This window comes from Pagrus major, chromosome 23 (assembly GCF_040436345.1).
Source record: "Pagrus major chromosome 23, Pma_NU_1.0".
Taxonomy (NCBI): domain Eukaryota; kingdom Metazoa; phylum Chordata; class Actinopteri; order Spariformes; family Sparidae; genus Pagrus; species Pagrus major.
In genome coordinates this window covers 17771260-17794259 of record NC_133237.1, presented here as the reverse complement: position 1 = coordinate 17794259, position 23000 = coordinate 17771260, and the positions used below count along the sequence as shown (strand labels likewise).

Genomic DNA, 23000 nt, shown 5'->3' with positions numbered 1-23000 from the left:
TGGGATTAATGTTCTTTGAGAGCAGGTTGTAGCTGGGGCGTAAACATTGCGACGTATAACAGCTGTGTATTTACATGACATGTTCTGGCAAGGCAACGTTTCACAAGTTCAACATAGCATGAAGCGAGAGAGCTCTTGTATGGGGTCTCTGACTTCAAAGAATTTCTGACTTTAACACACACACACACACACACACACACACACACACACACACACACACACAGGCACGTACACACCGGATGTGTCCTCCAGCTGTGGAGGCAGGCCTACCAAACTATCCCGAGGGAATGTTGAAGGGAGGAAAGAGGGGGTATAGAGACAAGCACAGAGGGATGGAGTTTCCCTTATCTGGTCATGCTGCTTCACACTTCTTTGATAAATAGTAAAACACTGTTAATGGACCAATTAACACGCACACAAATACGTGCACAGACTCCGGCTGGGTGACTCAGTTATTGTCTGATTCACCTCACACAATAAAACACTTCACTGACACTACTGTGAGGGTAAAAGAGAGAGAGAGAGATCTCCAACAAGTGGTGAAGTACAAAGAACAAGAGACTAAGGTCCCTGCAGCTGTTTTAGAGGGAGAGAGAGAGAGAGAGAGAGAGACTATGTGAGAGAGGGAGGGTGGGAGTGTGTGAGGGAGGAAAAAAAAAAAAAAAGAAGCCAACTCATCTGACACAAACAGTGGGCCAAAGAAAGGGGAAGAGCAGGAGCAGCACTGTCCAGAACGAGTGGAAAATCAAAGTTGGAGAAGTGTAAAAGAGGACAGGACGGAGAGAAAAAGAGCCCGAGAGTCTGCACAAAGATTGAACTGGGGGGAAAAAAAGAAGAACAAAAGAAGAAAAAAGGGGGTTGAAGCAGAGAGGGCCCCAACATTTCAAAAGAGGTAAGAAACTTTGAGCGGTTTGTTCGCCGTCCATGGCTGAAGAGCTGCATTTCAGTGAGATCTGATGGAGTGACCGAGCTCCTATTTCTGCTCTGTGTGTTCATTTGTTACTATATATTTCCTCTATGCAATGTGTGTGTGGTGAGTTATGTGTGACAGATGAAATGGGGACAGGGGGAGGAGTGTGTGTGTGTGTGTGTGCCAGAGAGGGTGCAGGATACAGGGGTGAAAGAGTTGCTTGGTTGGACACTCCTCTGATTCAAAAGGAGCTTCAGGTTTGTTAGTTGTTGTGAAGTTTTTACGTGTAAAGTTCGAGTTTTACGTGCTGGAAGGATTACTGGTTCGCTTCAGGACTTTTTTGGAAACTGGGGGGGGGGAACAAATTTCCTGTCAGACCTGCCAAGAGATTATAAAAAGTTTGCAGGACGCATGGTGGAATTAGATCTGTGCTGGTAGGTGGTAAGTTATACAGTTTAATCTGTGTTGTACTTATAGGATGAAGTAGTATGCAAATGCGAGTAGTCGAGACATATTTTGACACACTAAACTTGGGGATATGCCTCACAAATGTCAGAGACGACACAGAGACACAGATGGAAGTTACAGTCCGGCTTTTCTAACAACATTTGTATTTATTTTCTAAAGGGGCACTATGTAGTTTTTGGAGAAGAAATTCAAACTCTAATGAGGTAATAATACAACCTCCGAAATACTTTTTTACTTTTGTCCATAATTGAATAAAAAAACTGTTCTCAGAGGAAACTAAGGTCCCCAGAACACTGTTTGAAGCTAGAAAGGTGGCAGGGTCCGCCACATATAAACTGTGGTGTTCTTTCAGGTCAGTGTGTTTGTTTAAATTGTTCAACCATAAGGAAAAGAAAATCGGTTAATGAGGATCTTTTTCTCCTGATTACAATTTATTCCATAAAACTACGTAGTTCACCTTTGAGTGGGTGTTTAAATTGATTATTAAGTCTATGTAATCCTGTTTGAAAGGCCTGAGGAGCCATCAAATTCATTCCATTAGACATGGAGTTGCACAACATATTTGCACATGGATATAATGCCTGTAAAGAGCATGAAATCATATTTGAGCGGCAGGCTGAGCTGCATAGATTTGTGCACTTTCAGGGTAAATCTTATATACAGTTGGAAGTGAAAGGTGTAGTTAAAACTCGCAGGAATGCACCAAATTATTTGACATTAGCAGAGACAGCTGAGATCCTCCACCCCCACATTTCTCTGAAAAACTCAGGCAGAGCTATACCCCGAAGAGAATTAGTCAGCAAGGCGACAGGAAGTAGAGGTCAAAGGTTAAAAGGGAGACAATTCATTATTTTTCTGACCCCTTGCAGATGTCAGGGTTGTGTAATCCACCAGACCCTCAGTGGTAGAGACACGACAGAAGCGAGCAAAAAGCAAGAGTCAGGCAGGGAGAGGCATGACATTACGCTCTTTGTGGAGCATGTGATGCCCCGTGAACAGCAGAATGTGGAGGAAAATCATTGAATCTAATTGTGCGCCTCGCAGAGCCACGGGGAGCGATGGCTGCAGGGAGGAAAAACAGGCAAGACATGAAGGCTGCGTCTGGGTGGAGTTCAGCTCAGTTTGAAACACCAGAAGGCAAAACTGCTTTGTGCCTAAATATTTAACTGGAAAAGTTTCTTTTTTAGAAGTGCAGGAACATTCAGAGATCACAAACACTGAGTGTGGATCGCTTGATTTTGAGTCACGCAGAAGCACAGCACACAACTTATTAAGCTTTTCTGTCACCTCTTGCGATGTGTGCTCATGTCTTTTGTTGATTACAGTTTCTCATTACAATGATAAAAGAGTGGACAAGGCTACCAGCATGGGAAGAAAGTGGATGCGAATGATAGGATGTGCTAACCTTTACCCTCGGTTTATTTTAGGATAGCTCATGTTACAAGGCTGGGAATGCTGGGACAGGATACTCCATGCTCGCAGATGTTATTACGGCGTACGAGACGCTGCCTCGATTTACTGTACACCCCTGGTTCAAATTAACTGTACACATCAACTTCCAACAGCTACTGCAAGCCTTTAATGGGTTTACAGAGCCTCCATTATACGACTCAGGCACTGACACATCCCACACCTGTTGTATATGTTCACATTAATAATGACAAGAGTGCAGCAGCCATTTATCTGAGGGGATGTCAAATGTGTTTATATTATAGCAGTGATTCCCAGCTAGATGCACTTCTGCAGTGGCCGGGCAGCGTATGAGAAGATTGTGGAACAGCTCATGTAATTTGATAGAATAGAAATGATGATTTGATTAAAAAATGTCTCCATATATTGTGTCAGCCATAACACCTGAACGCTACAAGGTGCACTAAGAGGGTCTGAAACTAAACACTTAATAGAAAGCTAAAACTAATGGATTACCATTTAAAATAGCCAAAGCAATGGATAAATGGTTGAAATCAATAAAATAGAAATTTTAAGTTTAAATACTAAGTTTAAATACTAGGGTTTTATCAATTCACGGGTACTTGAGTTCATCTGACAGGGCTCAGGTGGCTCGGCTGACAAAAAAAAGTTTGAGACGATTTTTACTGGTGGTTTTGCACACAGTTTTAAAGCTGTTTCACAGTGTAGCCTCGGTGACGAGATAATCACACGAGAATAAAATATTTAATAAAAAGCTTGCACATCGTCTGAATGGGATCACTTGTGCTGAACCGAAATGTAACATCATGGTTGAGATCGTCCCTCAAGAAAGGCTCATTTTTAAATGTCTGACTTAGATAACATTTCATTTTTCATACTGTAGCTACAAAGCCCCAAAGCTTTCATTAGCTGCACGTGGAAGGCAGAAAGGTCAGCGTGGGGATTAAAAGGCAGAGTGATACTGTACTCTAAACTAATCCTGTGCTCCTTACTCTTTCAGAGAACAGGATGTCAACGCTTCCCTCAGAAAACAGCTCCGAAGATGCCAACAATCGCAGCTTCTGGATGGTAAGATTGTGTGTGTGTGTTTGTCTGTTAATAAGACCCATGGCTTTTCCCTTGGTCTCTCAAGTCTCAATGACCTTACCGTTAAGAGACAGACTAAACAGTTTTGTCTGTCAGGCTACATATCAGTGTGAACAAGGCTGTGCCCTCACTTTTGAATGTGAACAGTAACCATTGTACACTCAGAATGCCCCTCTTGGGTTAACTGCTTCCCGGGAAGGTTTCTGTGATAATGCTCAGCTCATTAGGTGTTTGATTGTCTGTGTTTGCTCGATAAAGTAGACTGTATAGCACAGGGGTCGTGTCTCTAGGGATCCAGGACAAGTTTTTTTCAATTTTCACTGCTCTCTCTAACATCATTATTCTGCTACAGTACTGCATGGTGTTTTCATTTGTAGCATCTTCTGCTGCATACAGAAAAGTTTCAGGATGAACTAATGGCAGCTCCTATACAGATTACATTAAAGATTTTATAAGTTGAAATTCTGCAATAAAATGACCAGACCTTTGTTATATATTTTGTTGAGCTGTGTACTTTGGTTGTCTCTCGCTATAACTTACGAAAGACAGTTGGAGAGTAAGTAAGAAGTCGGTGGACGAGACTAACGTAACGTCAATAAAACTTTAAAACATTATATTTCTGAGTCACCTCAGATGGATTTTCAGAAATGGTGGTTGTTTAATGGTGTGTTCACCACCCGCGAAGTCACTTTGACCGCAGAATCATTTGTGTTTCTTCATGTAACTCGTGCAAGTGCTCATTCGCCCTAAACAGCCAGATTACTTTACTGTAAATTAGCTGTAAATTAGCGAGCAACATGACTCAGTGTGTGTGTGTCTGTGTTTCAATTCAGGTTAACCTCTCACTGAACTCAGCACTTACCACACTGACAACACTGGCTTTCTCTCTTCTTTTCCCCTCTTGTCTCTGTAACATTACATTCATGAGGTAAAGTACATTTCCCCTCCAGCTCCAGTCAACAGTCAACATCTCAGTGCATAAACACCCGACAGTGGAGGTCCCCTCTGCGGATCGCTGCTGCAGTCAGGTTGATAAACACAAGAAAACATAAATCCTCTTTTGTATTCTAAAAGTTTAAAAGTAATCTCTGACTTCTTCTTCTCACTGATAAGACTCCAGTGTTAGTTAGTTTTTGTTCAGAGTTAGGTTGCCTGTTTCCCCTGTTCTTTCCCCTGTAAGCCAAAAAGCATTTTTCCCACAACCATTAAATAAGATCTCAACCAAAATGTCTCATAAAATTACATTCAAAGAAAAATCCCACAAAAATTTGAGACAGTAGTCAATAAACTTGGTGAACTTCAACTGCAGAACAATGAATGCTGAGTTCAAATCCAGGACCGAGTTTATGGAGGGGATGGCTTTCATTCATCGCTCTAATCGGGACAGAATAAAGAAAAGAGATGAAAAAGAAAAAATAATTAACATCAAATAAAGTATAAATATTTAACATAATTGTATTCCTTTTCTTTTTTACAAATTACTATAAATCATCTGAATCTTCTATACTCCAATTCAGCACCGGTCACAAACATATTATTTTACTTTTCCATTTTGTAAATTGTCCTGCGCTCTTGTTTACATGGCACAGATCTGTTTTGGCACCGTGTTTTAAAGCTCTAAACACTTCCAACTTTCAAAGTGCCTGACTTCCCTAATGTGAGTGTGCTACCGCTTTAATATTGGCTTTGTCTCCCGTTGGCCTCGATGGGCTGCCCCACTTTCATCTCTCCCCTCCTGTAATTTTGGCAGCCTCCTGTTGTGCTGGATGTCTTTCCAGTCCAGTTCCTGTCTGTGTCATCCTGCCGCCGTGCTCAAAGCCTGTCTGTCATTATACTGCCAACCTAAGCTCTTTTGTTTTGTATTTGCAATGTCACCACCACTTCAAGAGGATTGCAATAAAGGTGAATTCTGTGGAGTATACAAGTGTAGTACTCGTACTAATAGATATGCCGCGGTGTACACTTTGGACTCAGTCCTGGGTCCCATAGCACACTATTACTGTCCTCTTTACTGTCTACAGATTATATAGAGACATGCTGTGATCACTGACATGGAACTGGACTCCCGTGTTTTTGTCTTTCAAACCACTGTTCTCCAAATGATGTACACTGGTGTGCCATGAGGCATGTCCAGGTGTGCCGTGGGATTTTGTATACCCACAGATTATTATTGTAATATACAACAAATAATGATTGAGATTTGGATTTACTATGTCAGATCTGCCATATCATACCTACCCCCACTGTGGGTAGTGTCTTGCTCTCGTCTATCATCTCCTCCAAAACAATTTTGTGCTGCAGTCACACTGTGGTCGTAGTTATCCAGCTAGTTACTGCGTGTTCGTTTCTTTCCTGTTCATGGCGGGTGGCAACCAGCGTTAAGGTGCATGACCACCACCTACTATGACGCTGAAATAATGGAAAGACACTGAAGTAATTGAATTTTTCACACGATAACTGCTTACGACTCATGCTCTACAGGCTTTCAAATCGGCTGCGTATTGTAAATGTTTTTCTGGACTGATTGGTCTCTTTATTTCTGTAAGACAAACATTTCTGTCAGGCGTCAGGCTCTTAATCTATTGTTTTTAAGCCGTGATGTGTCTTGTGAAAAGGAAATGTTTTGTTTAGTGCATTGATGTTTGGTTTAAAAGCACTTTGGAAGGACATGAACTTAAAAGCTGGCATCAATATAGTTTACTTCTACCATTGCTGCTGCTATTAATACTACTCCTGTCACTGCCATGACGGCTACTTAAGTACTGCTGCTACAACATTTAGTATTACTGTAACTGCTCCTACTATCACTGCTACTATCCTTTACACTACTACTGCATCGATACTTTTTACTGTGATCATTAGCAGCTCGATAACTGCTAATATTCCCGTTCCTGATGCTGCTACTTCTGCCAGCAGTTCCCAGCCTTCTCTCTGTGCACTGACACGCTTCAGAGAGCAGATAGGATCCGTTAAATATGTGAAATGTGATTTTTTTTTTCAATGGACGACCGTGGCCATTTTCCTTTACCGCAGTATCTTGTTGCTTGGACAGATTCTCTAGTAGCGGATTTGCATCTGCCTCAGAGATTGGCCGACTGGGTCTCTGCAGCGTCGCCGCTGGCCTCAAACTGGATTCCTCAGCTGTTTCTGTTTAACTCTCAGACGAGTGAGGAGAGTCAGTGCAAACCACAACAGAGGCAGAAAGAAAGAAAGTAAGGAAAAGAGAGGGAGAAACGGGGATGGGGGGCGGCACTGATGAGAAGCACCCCGACTGATTCTGATTAAGGCAAAAGGAAACTACAGTGTTTCATTAAAGGCACACAGGGGGCTGTGATTGCTTTTTGTGAAGGTTGTCAGTGTGGAAATAAATCACTTTTACATTCGGGGTGCACGCTGCGTACACACTGTATTCTGACTCCTTATCACTTTAAATCATGTGACGACCAGGTGACGCCTGAAAGGTGAAACACACATATCTACATATACTTGCATTGCTGCGAGCACTAACTAAATGTTTTGACAGTGAAAGACTTAACTGTTTGACCTTTCTGATGCACCTGCATTTAATTAACCACTAATTAAGAGTCCCATTAGGATCGAGCACCATGCTAATTATTTGTAAGGAACAAAGATTTAGGTCTTCGGTTGAATAGTCTGACAAACGCAAGTCACTGTGGGAAGCAGAAGTCTGAGTAATTCTTCAGAGTAGTTTGCGCTCTGAAGAATGAAATATCATCTTACAGATGAGTTTGCCAAAGAAAAATAAGAGCGCTGTGGCTTGTAATATCAACTGTGCACTAGGTACTGTGAGTAACGTAGTAAAAGATAAGTTCACCCCAAAAGGAAAATTCAGTCATGATCTACTCACATTCAAGCTGAGGGAAAGTCGGGTGAAGTTTCACAGTCGACAAAACCTTTCTGGAGCTTTTTTTCTCCTAAACAGCTGAGGTAGATGGGACCTAGATGACCCACTTCAGATGGGGCACACGCTAATGCTTTTAGCTCAGCAGCTACAGTGAAGATTTCTCCTCAAAAAAAGTGCTCACAACGTGTTTTCAAATCAGGGCTGGGATTTCAGGGCTTCCGGGGACTTTAGATTACGCTGGATGAGCTGTATCGAGCAATTTTTTGTGTTTTCTGGTTGTTTAAAACAAGTCTCTTTCCATTGGCATGAGGGTGAGCACACTTTCAGAAAAGAAGGTTTACATTCCTGCCTTTAGGGGTACATCAGCTTGTCACTGGGGCTATACCCTTAAGGTACAGCTTTTGTACCCTTGGTACTTATTTTTTACCCTTGTGGTTTGTTTGTTCCTTAAAGAGAAAAACACGGTTCATTTATGCACCTTTTTGGCCTTCAAAAGGTGCACATAGTTACCTTGAGCCCTCGGGGCTACATTAGTGTAGATTGTACCTTGGGGGATATTAATGCACTCTTGCTGTTCCCCTATTTCTGACAGTGTGGATAATGACCAGATTTTCATTTCTGGGTGAACTTCAGGTGAAGCGTATATGAAAAGCATGCAGACGTGTGCCTGATTAGTCTGATATAGATCCCTAATGGAAGATTCAGACATTTTGACTTGACATATCAGAAAAAGCACAGGTGTAACTAATGATATTAACAATGCTCTCCTTGTAAGCCATGACAGTGAGTCAGCACGCACGACAGCAGCAGATGGAACTCCTTAATTGATGTTATTAGTTACACTTTTGTTTGACAAGTGAAAATGTCATCCATGAGAAAGTTCGGCTCCTTCTCGCTCACATATTTTTAAATTTATGGTATTTACGATAAGTGCATTGCCTCATATGATTTAACGCAACAAGACACCGTATTGGGTTTCCAGAAAACTTGCGACCAGCTGTCTTAATGTGTCAGTGAGTAACAGAAAGAGTCTGACAGAAAGCGAAAAAGAGAGAAGGAGTGAGTGCTGAGTAGGAGGCTGACGGCGGCTGCCAGGAAAATTGCAGAGAGATTTCCAAATACCACATCTACAAACAACACATTTGCTTCAGATATGTTATTACACTCAAGGCCTTGCCTCTGCTGCCCTCTTGTTCTCCCTCTCCGTCTGGCTTTTTATGGCTCCGGCCTTGTCCTCATGTCCAGCAACCACACCCCGCGCTGCTGCCGGCATTAGACTTTACCACAGGAAACTTAATGCCAGTAAAGTGTCACTTGTGGCACGTGGAGGTTGACCTGAGACGGCTGCGGCAGTGTCACAGCTGTGAAAGGAGATGAGGATGCAAGCTGGAGCTTTTTATGACTCACTGACCAGAGACTGAGACACAGACCGACGGTGACTGATTAACGTTAAAGAGGTAGAAAAAGAAATGGTATGAGTGGTGCTAATAGACTTTTCACATGGTGGGATACTGTGACATGTCAAACGCAGGTGTAACTGACAACATTATCAATGGCTGCATTCCATTTAGCTGTTCCAGTTCAAGGATTTGCTCATGCTGGTCAACTGGCACAACTTACAGGGAACACCTAAATGAAACAGAGGAGTAATCAAAGGACACCTAATGATAGATGGTGTTAGTACTTGCAGCAGCAGAGTAGCAGTCGATTGTGTAGTTGTAATAGTATCAATAATACTCACATTAGTAGTGCAGCTATCCATAGTAACAGAGCAGTATATAGTAGTAGTAGTAGTAGTAAGAGTAGGAGAGCTGGATGGGACCGTTTCAGTGTTCAGTTTTAGTTTTTAATTTAGTTTGTCTAAATCAGTTTATGGCCTTCATGCTGGTGCCACTCTGCCAGGAATAAACTGTGAGCAGATGTACAATTTTGCTTTCTCTGGCATGGAAATGGTGACACTAAAAGTCTGTTTTGAATACTGGCTAAAATATTGGCCACTTTCGGCTTTTTCAATCCAAAAAGAAAAGACAGTAATGGCATATTAGTATCAGGGCTATCAGGGCTATCAGCCACTATCAGGCAGCACTCAGCTGCACCTCGCTCCGCCCCTCTGTTTATGTTGTGTTAACGGTAGCTCCTCTCTCTTTCTGACCTGGCAGCCTGGGAACTATCAACGCACCGTAAAGCGCACAGAGGACTCCTTCCAGGCCTGTAATGACATTGTGGCGTGTTTCCAAGAGAGAGCTCGCGTGGAGAGACAGTACGCCCAGCAGCTCAGTGAATGGAGTAACAAGTGGAAGCCAGTCGTGGACTCCAGTGAGTACTGTAGATGCAACCCCAGCTAGATGTGTCAACAAACTGTGATAATAAGATCTCTTTTTTGTGATAAGAGGTGGTAACCTTCTTGTTTTGATTTGCTGTTTCATATCATGAATATTGTTCTAAAGTACAAAAGAAAATCCCAGGAATTTATGATTTTGTCGTCCTCCTCCCTCAGGTCCTCTATATGGATCTCTGATGAAGGCCTGGCAGTGCTTTCTTTCCTCCGCTGACCGACTGGCCTCCTTACATGCCTCCATCTGTCGCTCTCTGGTGTCGGAGGATGGAGACCGGGTCAGGACCTGGCAGAAGGACACCTTCCACAAGAAGTTATTTGGAGGTTTCAAGGAGTCCCAGGACATTGAGACGGGCTTTATACGTGCTCAGAAACCTTGGGCCAAACGACTTAAAAAGGTCTGAATTTTTCAGATTCGAAAGCCAGACTCTGTGGGGTATTTTTTTCCATCGGATTGTACTAATGATTACAAGCTGTAGCCTCAAACGCTGATATAATGATGAATCCAGGCTTCACTTCTGGATGACAGAGTTATATTCAGAGATGTAAAATGCCAGTGCACCTGTTAAAGTCAAACAGAAATTTTATTTATTTATTTTTTTGTCCTTTGAGAAATAAAATCAGTAACCAGAAGGAAAAATAATTATTTTAGATTCTTAGGTACTCATCTACATAGATGGAGACCTTGGTTAAATCTTGCATAAAGCAGTAACGTCAGTGTTTTATCATAGGCAAAGCAGACAGTCACACTGAGCCAGACAGCAGCCTGCTACAAAAGGGCCACAGACTGAACAACCCATAATAGCTTTCCTGCTAGAGTCTCCTTCTTATTTGAATTATAAACATGAGCACACATCTTGTCCTGCACCTTAGCTTATTATAAAAGCACCCAAGCAAACGCTCCACAGGGAAAAGTGCATCACTGATGTCGGTTTGCAGGATAGTTAGCTAATTAGCGGCTCAGCTGCAGCAAATTAAACAGAAAATGTCACTTTGGTCCGTTTAGAGGCTGGTGTAGTCTTTACTCTTCAATACCACTAACAACACACTGTCTGCCAATGACATGTTTGCTTTGTGTCTGGTTCACTACAGTGAAACACTCTGGCAGCCAATCAAACACAGACACAGCAAGCCGAGATGAAAAGGAGCCTTTCTGATATTTCCCGGAAAGACTTTTTCTTGCCTTTTCTTCCCTCACAGTTGTATCCACGCACCAGTCAGGATGCTGTTCCTGTGTAATGGCACTAAAATAATGCTCAGAGCATTTTTTGCAGAACATAATGATGTGACGGAGAGGTTGAGCTGTAACCGTTGTATATATAAAATGTCTTCACCTTGTCACTTTATCCTGTTAGACATTCGTGTAAAATTGTCATATCTATCACATCAATTGTCAAGATGTGTTTTGTTAGGTCACAGTGACCTTTGACCACCAAAATCTAATCAGTCCTCCCTACCAAGTGGACGTTTGTGCCAAATTTGAAGAAATTCTCTCACAACGTTCCCTTAAAGGCATTAAAAACTGTTCTTAATCACTTTCTTGCTATGGGCTTGATGCACCATTTTCTGCTAAAGTTAGAGCAGTGTATATAATTACGAAGGAGACACTTTAAGAAATCCAAAATGAATGTTTTTTTCTTGCCTATTTTATTTTTAGATGTCTTTTGTATTCAAAATAAGTGATAGTGATGTCTTAAAACAGATTATACGGATAGTTTGATAGGTTTGTTTCGGCTTTGTGAAGATTAAACTGGATGCAACCTAAAATAAGGTGCTAAATGTTCCTCACAGTCCAAATTTAGACTGCTGCTTGTCAAGCGCTTTCAAAGTGAACTAAACATCATGTTTTTTTCCACCACAACTTCCTAATCCACATTAATTCAGATCCACACATCCCTTCAGTACAGCTGCAGTCCGCTACTATAGTCACGACACATCGGTGTTTGTTTTGGGAGCATCTGTCGCATTCCCAACTCACATTTCACCATCTAGTTCGGGACTTTAAGCACGAAACTCCGTCTAAACAGTTTCTCTAATGCATTTAAAAGTAATGAGCCTCTTGAATCGAGGTTTTTCTGTGGTTTAAAAGCAGCTAAGGACAAGAGGACATTAATCATACGAAGAACTACATATTTGGTTTAAAAATATACAGGAGCCCCTTCAGGGAATCAATACTTCATACACACTGAGAGTGGCTGCAGCATCACAAATGGGCACTCATTAAGTAAATGGCCTCAATTCAAGATCCAAATTTAGACCACAGAGACCTAATGCACTGTTATTTTACTTTAGTTATCAGCAAGATGCTCTTTCAAAGTCAGGTGCATCTTAAGTTTTAAAAAAATAAATAGCTGTACACGTGCAATTGACTTTGAGTGAAAAGTCCACGTAGACAGACACACCTTCGTTATCCATCCACAGCTGCAGATAATAAGTAATGTTTTGATTTGTCTACAGCTGGATAAAGCCAGGCGTGCGTACCACAAAGTGAGCCGTAAGGAGCAGGCAGCCAGGGAGCGGGAGGCGCACGCTCAGGGAAACCCGGACGTCGCCATCGACAAACAGAAGAAGATCCAGGAGGAGAGAGAGCTGGCTCAACAGGAGGCCGAGAAGGTGAGCAACATGTTTCATCCCGTCAAGACCACTAGCAGAGCAGTGTTTTTGCGCAACGTCATTAACCAATGACTCCTAAAACACACAAACTGCGGTCTCCTGGAAGAAAGTCATGTGTTTGACCCATCTATGGTGAAGCCTCCATCAGCTGACTTCCTCCTTTGCCCTTGTCATAATCACTACGGCTACTAGAGGTCACCAATAATGTAAAAGAATCAGTTGTTTTAACCCCCTTAAACAATCGACCAGGGGCTGTTTTTGCAAGTGGATCCCAAAGTTGTTTTGTACTTCATGCACATACAACCACTCACAACCATGCAAAGCATTTTCCTGCCGCCTGTCTCGGGCTGTCTCACAGATTGACAATCTGTGGCGCCAAGAAACTAGCCCGACGCGCCAGGCCAAACTACCTCCCAGATGGTTTTGTGTAACAAACCCATCTGGGAGGTTGCCGTCATAAACTGTTGGGAAAAGGGCAGACATTTTCAAAAAATACTTGGCAGGTGATCGGACAAACCATCTGTCTGTCACCATCAAGGCTAACTTTAAAAAGGTCCAATTTGTTAGAAAGTTGATTTTTGAGTCTCATTCCAAACCTGTCAAATACTGACGCTTTCAGATTGTGGGTCAGGTCAGCCGCCATCCCATGGTGTCACTATTTGACGAGTTGGGAATGAAACTCAAAAATCAACTTCTTACAAATTGGACATTTAACCAATCAGATCAACAGTAGGAGAGCACTGCAGGCGAAGCCCATTGGTAAATCATACTCTTGCTGAAGCCAGTGGAGAGTGAAAACCTTCAGTGTTGTCATTATTTTAATGAAATACAAACAAAGTGATGCCAACAAAAGGCATTTCATATTTAGCTGTCATTGTAGTTTTAGTTTAACCATAAGTCAGGGGTTAGGTTAAGAGACTACAAATACCAATAGGCATCTGGAAGGCTCTGGCTTAGGTTATCTAATACCAGATATGGAGAAGATTGAGGGAGAAGTGTATGAAAGTAAACAAGAAAACAAACAGATTAATAAACTAAACGTGTCCCTGTTGTTTACAGGTTCGAGCCCGCTATGAGAAAGTCCTCGAGGAGGTGAACCGCTACGCTCCGCGCTACATGGAGGAGATGGAGTCCATCTTTGACCAATCGCAGGACGAGGAGCGCAAGAGGATTGTCTTTCTTAAACAGGCCTTCCTCTCCATCCACAAACACCTGGACATTACCAACAACGAGAGGTGAACAGCAGTGCTTTGCATGTGTATGAGTTGGTGGAATAGATTTTTTTTAACTAGTGTTTTCTCCATCGGTGTGTTTAGAGCTAAGCATGTTAAAATCAAAAACTTGACTTAACTCAGTCCTGATTAACTGCTGTTGCACTACCTGTGGCACCTGATTGTTTGTTAGTGACTCACATCTTCTCTGATAAAGGAAATAATAGCTAAGACAGCAAGTTAATTACTTTATAAAATCTTCAGGGGCCACAGGGGGATATCGGGTACATGAGAAAAATGATATACTCTGCTTAATTTGTTGGTTTACACTTTACCTAAAATGTTCTGGATGGCAGTGCAAGCGGATTATCTGCCAGTTGGAAATTTTAACAAATTTAGTAACAGTAACCATCAGAGAGACATCAGCAGGCTGAATTAAAATGAATGCCACGTCATTAAGTATACAGCTGCCCCAGCAAATATTCAACCTCCTGCAGTCCTGCACGCTGTGTTTATTATATCATGCTCAGATTACGATGCACTGTAAAGCCTTATGAGGAACCACTTCAAGGAAATTGTTACCATTAGGCTGACTGGCTGACGTTTTAATGTAGAAAATAACATTGAATCAACAATGAAAACATTTAAACTGACAGCAGAAGCACTGAAAGAGTTTGTAGTGTCTGTTTAAATACAGGGTCTGAAGTTTAAGCTCTGCGGACAGTTCACTTCTTAGTTTGTATGTAAATGCTGAAAGTAGTTGAGCTAACAGTTGAATAGTAAACAGGGGAACTGGATGAAAGCAGCCGCGCAAGAAAAATTGTCTCAAGCATTCAGGAGAACACATTTCAGGGAAGGTGGACCCAAATGCATGAGATGGCAGGCAGGAAATGCAATGGATGAGGTTTAATTGGATCACGGCAACAGCAGGAACAGGCAAACACAGAGACAACATCAAGGAAACAGAAGAGCAGCATAACAGAAACTGAACAGATGACTAAACAAGAGACTGGACTTAAATGCAAATTAAACTAACGAGGGGATGAGGTGGAGAAACACAGGTGAGGGAAATGAATGGGAAAACACTAAAAACAGGGAAGGGGCTGATTGGCTGGAAAAGCAGGAAAAACACTGGAAGGAGGGAAGGGCTAATGAGGGAGATTCAAGACAGGTGTGGAGGGAAAATCAGGTTGACGAGGAGCACAAGAAAACAGGACACTGGAAAAAAAAGGGCACAAGACATCACAAAACCCAGAAGACACATAAAAACACACATACAATGAAATTAAAATGACGGGACCATGACATGTAGACTTTTGTAAGGAATTATTAACTAATGGGACACAGGTGAGTACAGGAAGTGAAAAATAACATTCCAGGAAATTACCAAACCAAAATCCAAACCATGACACGCCAGACGAAGCTAAACTGTGTGTGCTGTAAATAATAAAAGTGTAAGACAGGAGGTGAAATATCAGTTGAAGGTAAATTTGACGATGGATTACAGGTCTGTATTGTTCGTCTGTAAAATATGTCTCAGTCTCATTTTAGGTTGTCGTTTTTATTTCCCACCACTCGTTTAGTGTGAGGGCCGTGTATAATGAGCTCCACAACACGCTGATGGCCATCGATGAGCACGAGGACCTCCGCTGGTGGAAAAACACCCACGGGCCCGGCATGCCCACCGACTGGCCTCACTTCCAGGTAGTTCAGAATACGTCCATCTCCGACCTTTCCTATTACTCAAATCGATGTGAAGTTCTCGTTTTAATTCTAATCATTTTGTTCAAATGTTTGTCAGGAATGGACGCCCGAGAAGAAACCAAATAAAGGGAAGAAAGAAGTAGAAAAGAAAGCAACAATAGAGAGGAGGTGAGTAAATGTGTTTCAAAGGAAATTGTTCTGTGCAGGTTAGTTTTTACAAAGATCTGAAGCCGTGTTGCTGTTGTACAGCTGATCAAACATCCATCTGTCTCTTCTTTTCGCCTCTCTGTCTCTTGCTCTTCCTCTAGTACGATGATTGGAGGAGTGAGAGTAAGAGCTCTGTATGATTATGTTGGCCAGGAGACAGACGAGCTGTCATTTAAAGCAGGTAAACACAAACACGTACATGCTACAAAACTAACTGAACTGTATCCCCCCGTCTGAAACACTTTGTTTTAGCTCCTGTCTCTTTAAGGCCCCCTTCCAAATACTCAGTCTCCTCTGATTGGTCAGCTCACACACGCCTGAGCCAGCACCGCTAACAATAACAGAGCAGCAGTCTTACTTGCCAAACTAGCTGCCAGGCATACATTATGCAAATGTGTGACATGATGATGTAGTGAGATGTCACAAAGTCACGGATTTAAAGGTGGGACTACTGACGAGGCGTTCAGGAGCAGTGTATTCTGAGGGAGAGAGGAGCTTCTCTTGGTTTTTAGTACTTTTTTAATGCCTATTTTTCAGTATTTTCAAAATACTTTCTACATTTTTATTACAAAAAAGAAATGTCTGTCTCCCTACAGGTGAGGAGTTTTTGAAGATCGAAGATGAGGACGATCAGGGTTGGTGTCGGGGGATGAAGGACGACGGCTGGGAGGGGCTTTACCCGGCCAACTATGTCGAGGTGGTTTAGTTATTGCATCTAGACTGAAAGTGAAATATCTTGTTACATCACGTGCTTCATTTCACTATGTGAAGTCACAGCCTGGTTTGACATCTAAATGCCAGAAACATAAAACCAATGCTGTAAAGAACTAGTAGCTGTTAGCCAAAGATCTGGTCTGTGATGGGAGAATGATCATGTTTAGGTTGATATTTTAGCTTAAAGAGATTTTAAAAAGCTACCCAGGTTGTGGAATCTCTTGAAGGATTTGGACAAATGTTTTAATATATACAGTATACCTACGACACCTATTCAAGCCATATGATAAACAATGCTTTAATGAAAGAAATGTAAAAAATGCTGCTTGTAAGGTACGCTGTATAACTAGCCACTTGGTGCTGAAAGTACATTACAGGAGTGTTTTTTTCTTTGAGCTGTTTTATTTTCTTCTGCACCTCAACACATCGCTATTAAAATGCTCACAAAGCCTCTCAACATATGAAGAAAGTGACGCTGATACTGTGATTATGATTAATCCGAAGCAGCCGTACGAGTGGCGTCAGTCTGGTAAATGTAGATAGTTACATGATCTGTATTTCTCTGCTGTTTTTGTGGTTTAAAGGAACAGTACATGTTTTTTTAGGAATATGGTTGTTGGCTGTCAAATTCACCCTGGGATGTGAAGATTGACATCAGTACATAGGGGACTGTTAGCTTTGCAGCATCAACACACATTCCTGGAGCTCCACAGCTACCTTTTTTCTGAACAACTTACGGTGTGATACTTATGGGAAAAGGTTTTGCCTGCATTGACAGGCCCAGAGAAATTTCAGCGGACCCTGTAGTTCCCCTGAACTCTGGAACTATGGAGATTTTTATGATATAATCGTTTTGGTTTTCTGGCCCATAACCGTTTGGTTCACTCTCATCTCCCTCATCAATGTCATTTTTGGCAAAGACTCTCCTGCTCAGCACTAAATGATAGACAGACACAGTTACTGGAGACACAATCTCTAGTAACTGTTAACACAAAAGGCCATTACAAAGGTCAAAGTTCATTAAAGTATCTGTTTTCTTCTGTTTCTAATCAGGGACATCTGCATTTACATTTCCCTCAGGCGTTGTTTGAGAGTAATTCAGCTCAAAGAGAGTAAACGCTGGACATTAATCAGGTGGCCAGAAACACAACACCGAATGAAAACTAATGTTGCTCCATATCCGCTGGATGTGTAAACGGATTCCTATCAAGTTTACATATTGGATTTAAAAGATAGGATCATGTTGGTGTTGTGGTCGCAGCCTCCAAGTGGTCAGAAAATCAGTTATTGCAGGTTTAAATACAAAAAACAAGGCGTTGTTGTTAAAGGAATGGTTTATGTGCAGTGTACAAGATGTATTTAATCACCAGTAACTGCCAAACTGACCTGGTGACTGCAGGTATTCTCAGACGTCCTCGTGAAAACAAACTTTCGTGACAATTTTTAGTTTTCTAGCTAACAAAATGTATATTATTACTATTTTTTTAATTAAATCAACTATATCACTTCTGTTTTGTCAGTAACATACTACAAACTTTATCTCCTTATACAACCCTTTTAAAAATTATAAAATAAACAAATCTTGACTTGTGATTGGCTGGCAGGTTCCTGTCATAATAAACTAGCAAAATACTTCAACTGAACGGGTGCATTAAAGGTGCAATATGTAAGAACTGGCCACCTGTCAAACTGGTACTCAAAACAAATAGCGGGCAGCACATAACCGAGTAGCTAACTGCTGCTAGCTGTAGCTGCCGTTAGCGAGTTAGCTCAGTTAGCCATGCCGCTAGCGTTCCGACTGGGAGCTTAGAGACGAGGGTAGCGTTGGTGTTTACACCATTAGCGCAGGAGTTTTGGACCTGGACAGGCCGAGGCTAGCTGGTTAGCATGCTAACTTCAGTGGATATCTCTTAACACAATACATAGCCAAAAACTGATGTCAGAACTGCTATTTCTTCACATACTGTTGATAAGTTTTGAACATTTTCAACTAAAATTATTACATATTGCTCTCTTAAGCTGCAGATAATTAAGACAACAATATTTATTCATGCTACATCACAAACATTAAAAATCAATTAACGTTTAATCATAACCTTCATGATTTGGTAAGAGGCTGTGGTATAAACACAATAATGCACTCTGAGGTGCTGAAAAAAGAGAATAATGGACTTGGCAGAGGAAATGGTATAGCCTCCACTCCATTGATTATTTTCTTGTAGTTGGATACCTTATTGCAGGTTATCACAAAACAAGGTGTTTATTATGTGAAAATCAGACAGCTTTGGAGTTCTGCAGATTGGGGTAGTTTAGGCACAGGAGGAATAGAGCTTGTCTGGTAATTGCAGAGTTGGTGGTTCAATCCTGCGCTGAACCTTAAAATTGCTGCTGATGGCAGCTCCACCACTATCAAACTGTGTAAGTGGGTGAATGAGAGGAAAATTGTATAGCTAACTTTGGAAAGTGCAGTCCATTTATCTGCTTTTTCAATTTTCATGGAGGGAGGCTGTGAGTTTCTCCCTGTTGCCAGTCTTTGTAAAAACCTGCGACCCATTACCTGCAAACATCTCACGGCCAAACTGATCTTCATTTTGGGACTAAATTAAGATTATCTAAGCATCTAGATGCTTTTGGCAAACAGGGCCCAGGTCTAAACATGTAACAGATGTAAAGCTGTTTCTGCGCAGACTGTTGAAACATGAAAGACATGACAGAGACATGAAACTGATGTTTTTCTTCTTCATCAGATTCTCAGTTTGACGCCAAAACATTCAAATTCTTAACATGTGACTGTTCCTTTAAGATAAGTCCTGGGGAACAAATAGTTTTCCTTTCTGTCTGTTTATCTGATCATCTTTTACTATAATGTATGACACTTATCATGGAGAGCATCTTTACCAAAGTAAGGAAACAAACTTCCAGAAACTGCTGGGTGTGCCTTGCTCCTGTCCTTAGCCTTCCTTGCTATCCGTGTATGTGCTGCGTGTCTTTATTTGTCATGTAAAAACTATGCTTTTGGAAATCTTTTGGAAATAAAATGAAACTGTTACACAACAGAAGAAATACGGTCTGATTTAAGATGGAAAGAATGAATGTGTGTGTGGGAGCGAGAGGGATTGATGTTGTATAAGTGTGTGTTTGAGTTTGTGAATCACTATGCCATCATCCTCTGTAGTCCTGAAGTCCTGCCTGTGGATGTCATAACATGTACAGAGTTGTCAGATGTGAGACACACACACTCACACTCACACACACATACACACACACACACACACACACACACACACACACACACACACACACACACACACACACACACACACTTACTAGACAGTCACTTATAAGCCTTGTGCCTGTGTCAGGAGAGCTGTGTCCAGGTCAAACGCTGCTCTTTATCTTGGTGATGCCACCACAGAGTCTGATGCAGCCTGACATCAACACGTGGCCATCAGCCAAGCACACTGTCCCACACCAGTGTTTGTGTTTGAGCCAGCCGATAGCAAGAAGTGCAATGATAAATCCTGGTATATTGTTACACTCACACGAGCACACACACACTGTGAGTGAGTTCTGCAGTAAATACAAGCAGACAGGAGAATGTAGGAATGTCTGTTTCCACAGGAGTAATGGAGATAATGATGTCATCCTGGAAGGAATTTCCTCACCTGATGACAGTCTCCTTGCTTGTAGCGGCTGTAGGCTAATCCGTAATCACAAAGACGGGCTCAGCTGAGCTCTGACAACCTTCCCTTTGCTGCCGTTAGCAGATCTGACAAAGAACTGTAAGCTTGTAAAGACGAACAAAGCAGGTGCTTTACGACTGGTTTGTTGATCTGTTTCAGTGGTAAGTAGTCAGAATATTTTTTTATAGAAAATAAAGCACCAGTACAAGTAAAGTAAAGTTTAAAGTGACTTAAAAACACAATTACTGATTCTATGACCACTTGGTATGATTCATTTGGAGTCGTCTATATTGCCACCTAAGGGCTATAGTTGTCTCTTTAGCTGCTAAACTTAATGAACATTTTGTAGTTATATCCTCTTGTGCCACATTTACTCTCTACTTCCTCCCTTTGTCTGTTTCCCTGCCCTTTTTCTGTGTACACTTGCGTCATTTGTTAATCACTCTCTGTGTATTTAAGCCTGTGTTTTCCTCACACTCTTTGTTTGTTCGTCTGTTATGATATCCCCACTTCAGTCCTCATGTTCCTCATGTTCCTCATGTTCCTCGTGTTCGTCATGTTCCTGCCTGTGTTCTCAGTGCTCCTTTGGTTTGGTTTTTTTGTACTTCTTTATTTCTTGAATTTGTCTCTGCCTGCTTCTTGTGCTAAGTTCTGCCTGCCTTTTTGTTTCTTGTTGTTTGTATTTTTGTATTTTGTATTTTGTATTTGTACATCAGCACATTAAAGCTCGACTTTTGTCCCTTACCTGCCTGTCGTTGTCTTTGCATTTCGGTGCTTACCTTTTTGCCAAACTCTGACAGCTAGCTGTTTATGTCTGTATTGTACTGTGGGATTTTTGATCTTTTCCCATAAATTAGCTGCCTGCTGAGGCAGAACATGTCGCTATGAAGGTGCTGAAAGTGAAAGGTTTTGGACCGCACAGCTGAATAATGAGCTGAAACTCACTATAAAGCTCTGTAAAGGCAAGGGGAGCTGCATAGTTGAGTGATAGTTCTCTATAAATATCACTACAAGTGACCACTTTCACATTGCACCATTGTTTCCCATTGCCATTTATCCTTATTATATATTTGTATATTCTCACTACATTTATTATCTCAGTAAACAGTTATAGTAAGTTTATGGTCTCAATCTCTAGTTTCAAGTCATCTTCAATACAGCAAGATGTTCATTTTGTATAATTATGTCGCATTAAGAGTAGACAGAATACAATGTTTGGCAGTTTGTAGTTAATACACGATTCATTGATTGATTGATTTACGGGACTGGGCTGCTAATATTTGAAGCTAACTTCCAGGATTTCTTGCAATTGAGAGGCTCCATGATCCGCCATTGCTTTAAAAAATGGTCCATTGGAGTAAACGGAGACGTGACTCTCTCTAATCAACGGCTCTGGGTGTGTCCCCGGGTTCTCAGTCCGATCCAATCAGCATATCCTCCCCAGCTCCACCCTCTTGTCCAAATATGGTGACTTCTGGCTCCAAAACACCAAGATGGCTGTGCTAGACTTGAGACTCTGTTTTTTGTTTTTAAATTACACATCCAGCAGCGAGGAAGAACAGCTAACATCAACAAAACACAAGAGTTGATAATAATAAGTCAGCGTTTTTATAAGATAGTCATATGAAGAAGTCAGGTTAATAAATATAACAAAGAGCCGCTGTGGCTTTCATAGATCATATCTGGTGCTCCTGTGTCACGACACAAAGTAATAGTTGGTCACTGTAAGGTACAAACAGGCAGCTTCGCCCGTAACAATCCATCAAAAAAAGGCTCGCCATTGAACAAACCCCTCGTGACACCTAAAAATGCACTTTAGTCAGAGAGGTGGCACAAAGGCCAGAGGCAGTGGTCGACTGGCAAGTGGGAAAATGTCACTTTGTCATGAGTCATCCTTCAGCTTGTTTTCAACAAGCGGAAGAGTACATTTATGAGGAATGACAAACCACGTCCATGACCTGAGTGCTTGTTTCCTGCGGTGAGGTGTTCTGCCAGTTCTGTAACTGTGTAGACTGTATTTTGTCTTGGCTTTAGTCCACCGATCCCTTAAAAGAAAAAGGTTATTACCAGTAAATACTCTGCCAATCCCTGCGAGAGATCACACTCATTTTAATTTCATTCCTGGCGGAAGAGGTGAGTCTTTGGAGATGAAACTGACTCTCGTTGATATCTCCATGAATAAAAATTATGTAAACAAAACATGATAAGATGTGAATGTCACGAACTTTCCAGATATTTATTCGGCAGCTTCACCTTTGGGCCACTTTACACACAACACAAGAGGCTTAAAGATTGTGGTGCAGAAATTTGATCTGCATCGAGGGCTTAACGTCTTTTTCTGTCACATTAGAAGAAGAGCTGAAGGGTAGCAGGTTGTTTTTATGCCTCAGTCGTTTTACAAGGGAACCGTGAAACAGTGAGAGCAATGCTTAAAGAAAAGGATTCTCAGCAATTTACATCTCGCACCAAACCTCTTTCAGTCCTGACATGCTCCGCTGCTGGTGCTAACATCTATTTTCTTTTCAGAGCAAACTGGTCGCCCACACCAAACTCCAGCCTGAACTCTGCTCATTTACATTCATTAGCTGGAGCTCATCTCATACTGTAGGTGCAATGTAAACACACACCCATTAACAGATGCTTGTTTGTCAGCACAATAATGAGAGGAAACAGCTCATTTGCATGCTAATAGCCTCATGATATTCAATTTGATGCCACAGAGCTCTCAAATACAAACTGCTCGACGGTTTTAGCTCTTGATCGTGAGGTCAGC

The 23000-nt window shown here is 41.6% G+C and overlaps 1 protein-coding gene across 1 annotated transcript; it reads left to right on the top strand.

The window, feature by feature from the left end:
- The first annotated feature begins 728 nt into the window (after positions 1 to 728).
- Positions 729 to 19607, top strand: LOC141019638 (protein kinase C and casein kinase substrate in neurons protein 3). Its single transcript, XM_073494618.1, has 10 exons — positions 729 to 892; positions 3810 to 3877; positions 9920 to 10076; positions 10258 to 10493; positions 12553 to 12708; positions 13768 to 13943; positions 15503 to 15623; positions 15721 to 15791; positions 15932 to 16011; positions 16427 to 19607. Exons 2-10 carry the CDS (start codon positions 3818 to 3820, stop codon positions 16534 to 16536), a joined length of 1167 nt encoding a protein of 388 aa, XP_073350719.1. The 5' UTR covers positions 729 to 892; positions 3810 to 3817; the 3' UTR covers positions 16537 to 19607.
- Positions 19608 to 23000: the final 3393 nt, after the last annotated feature.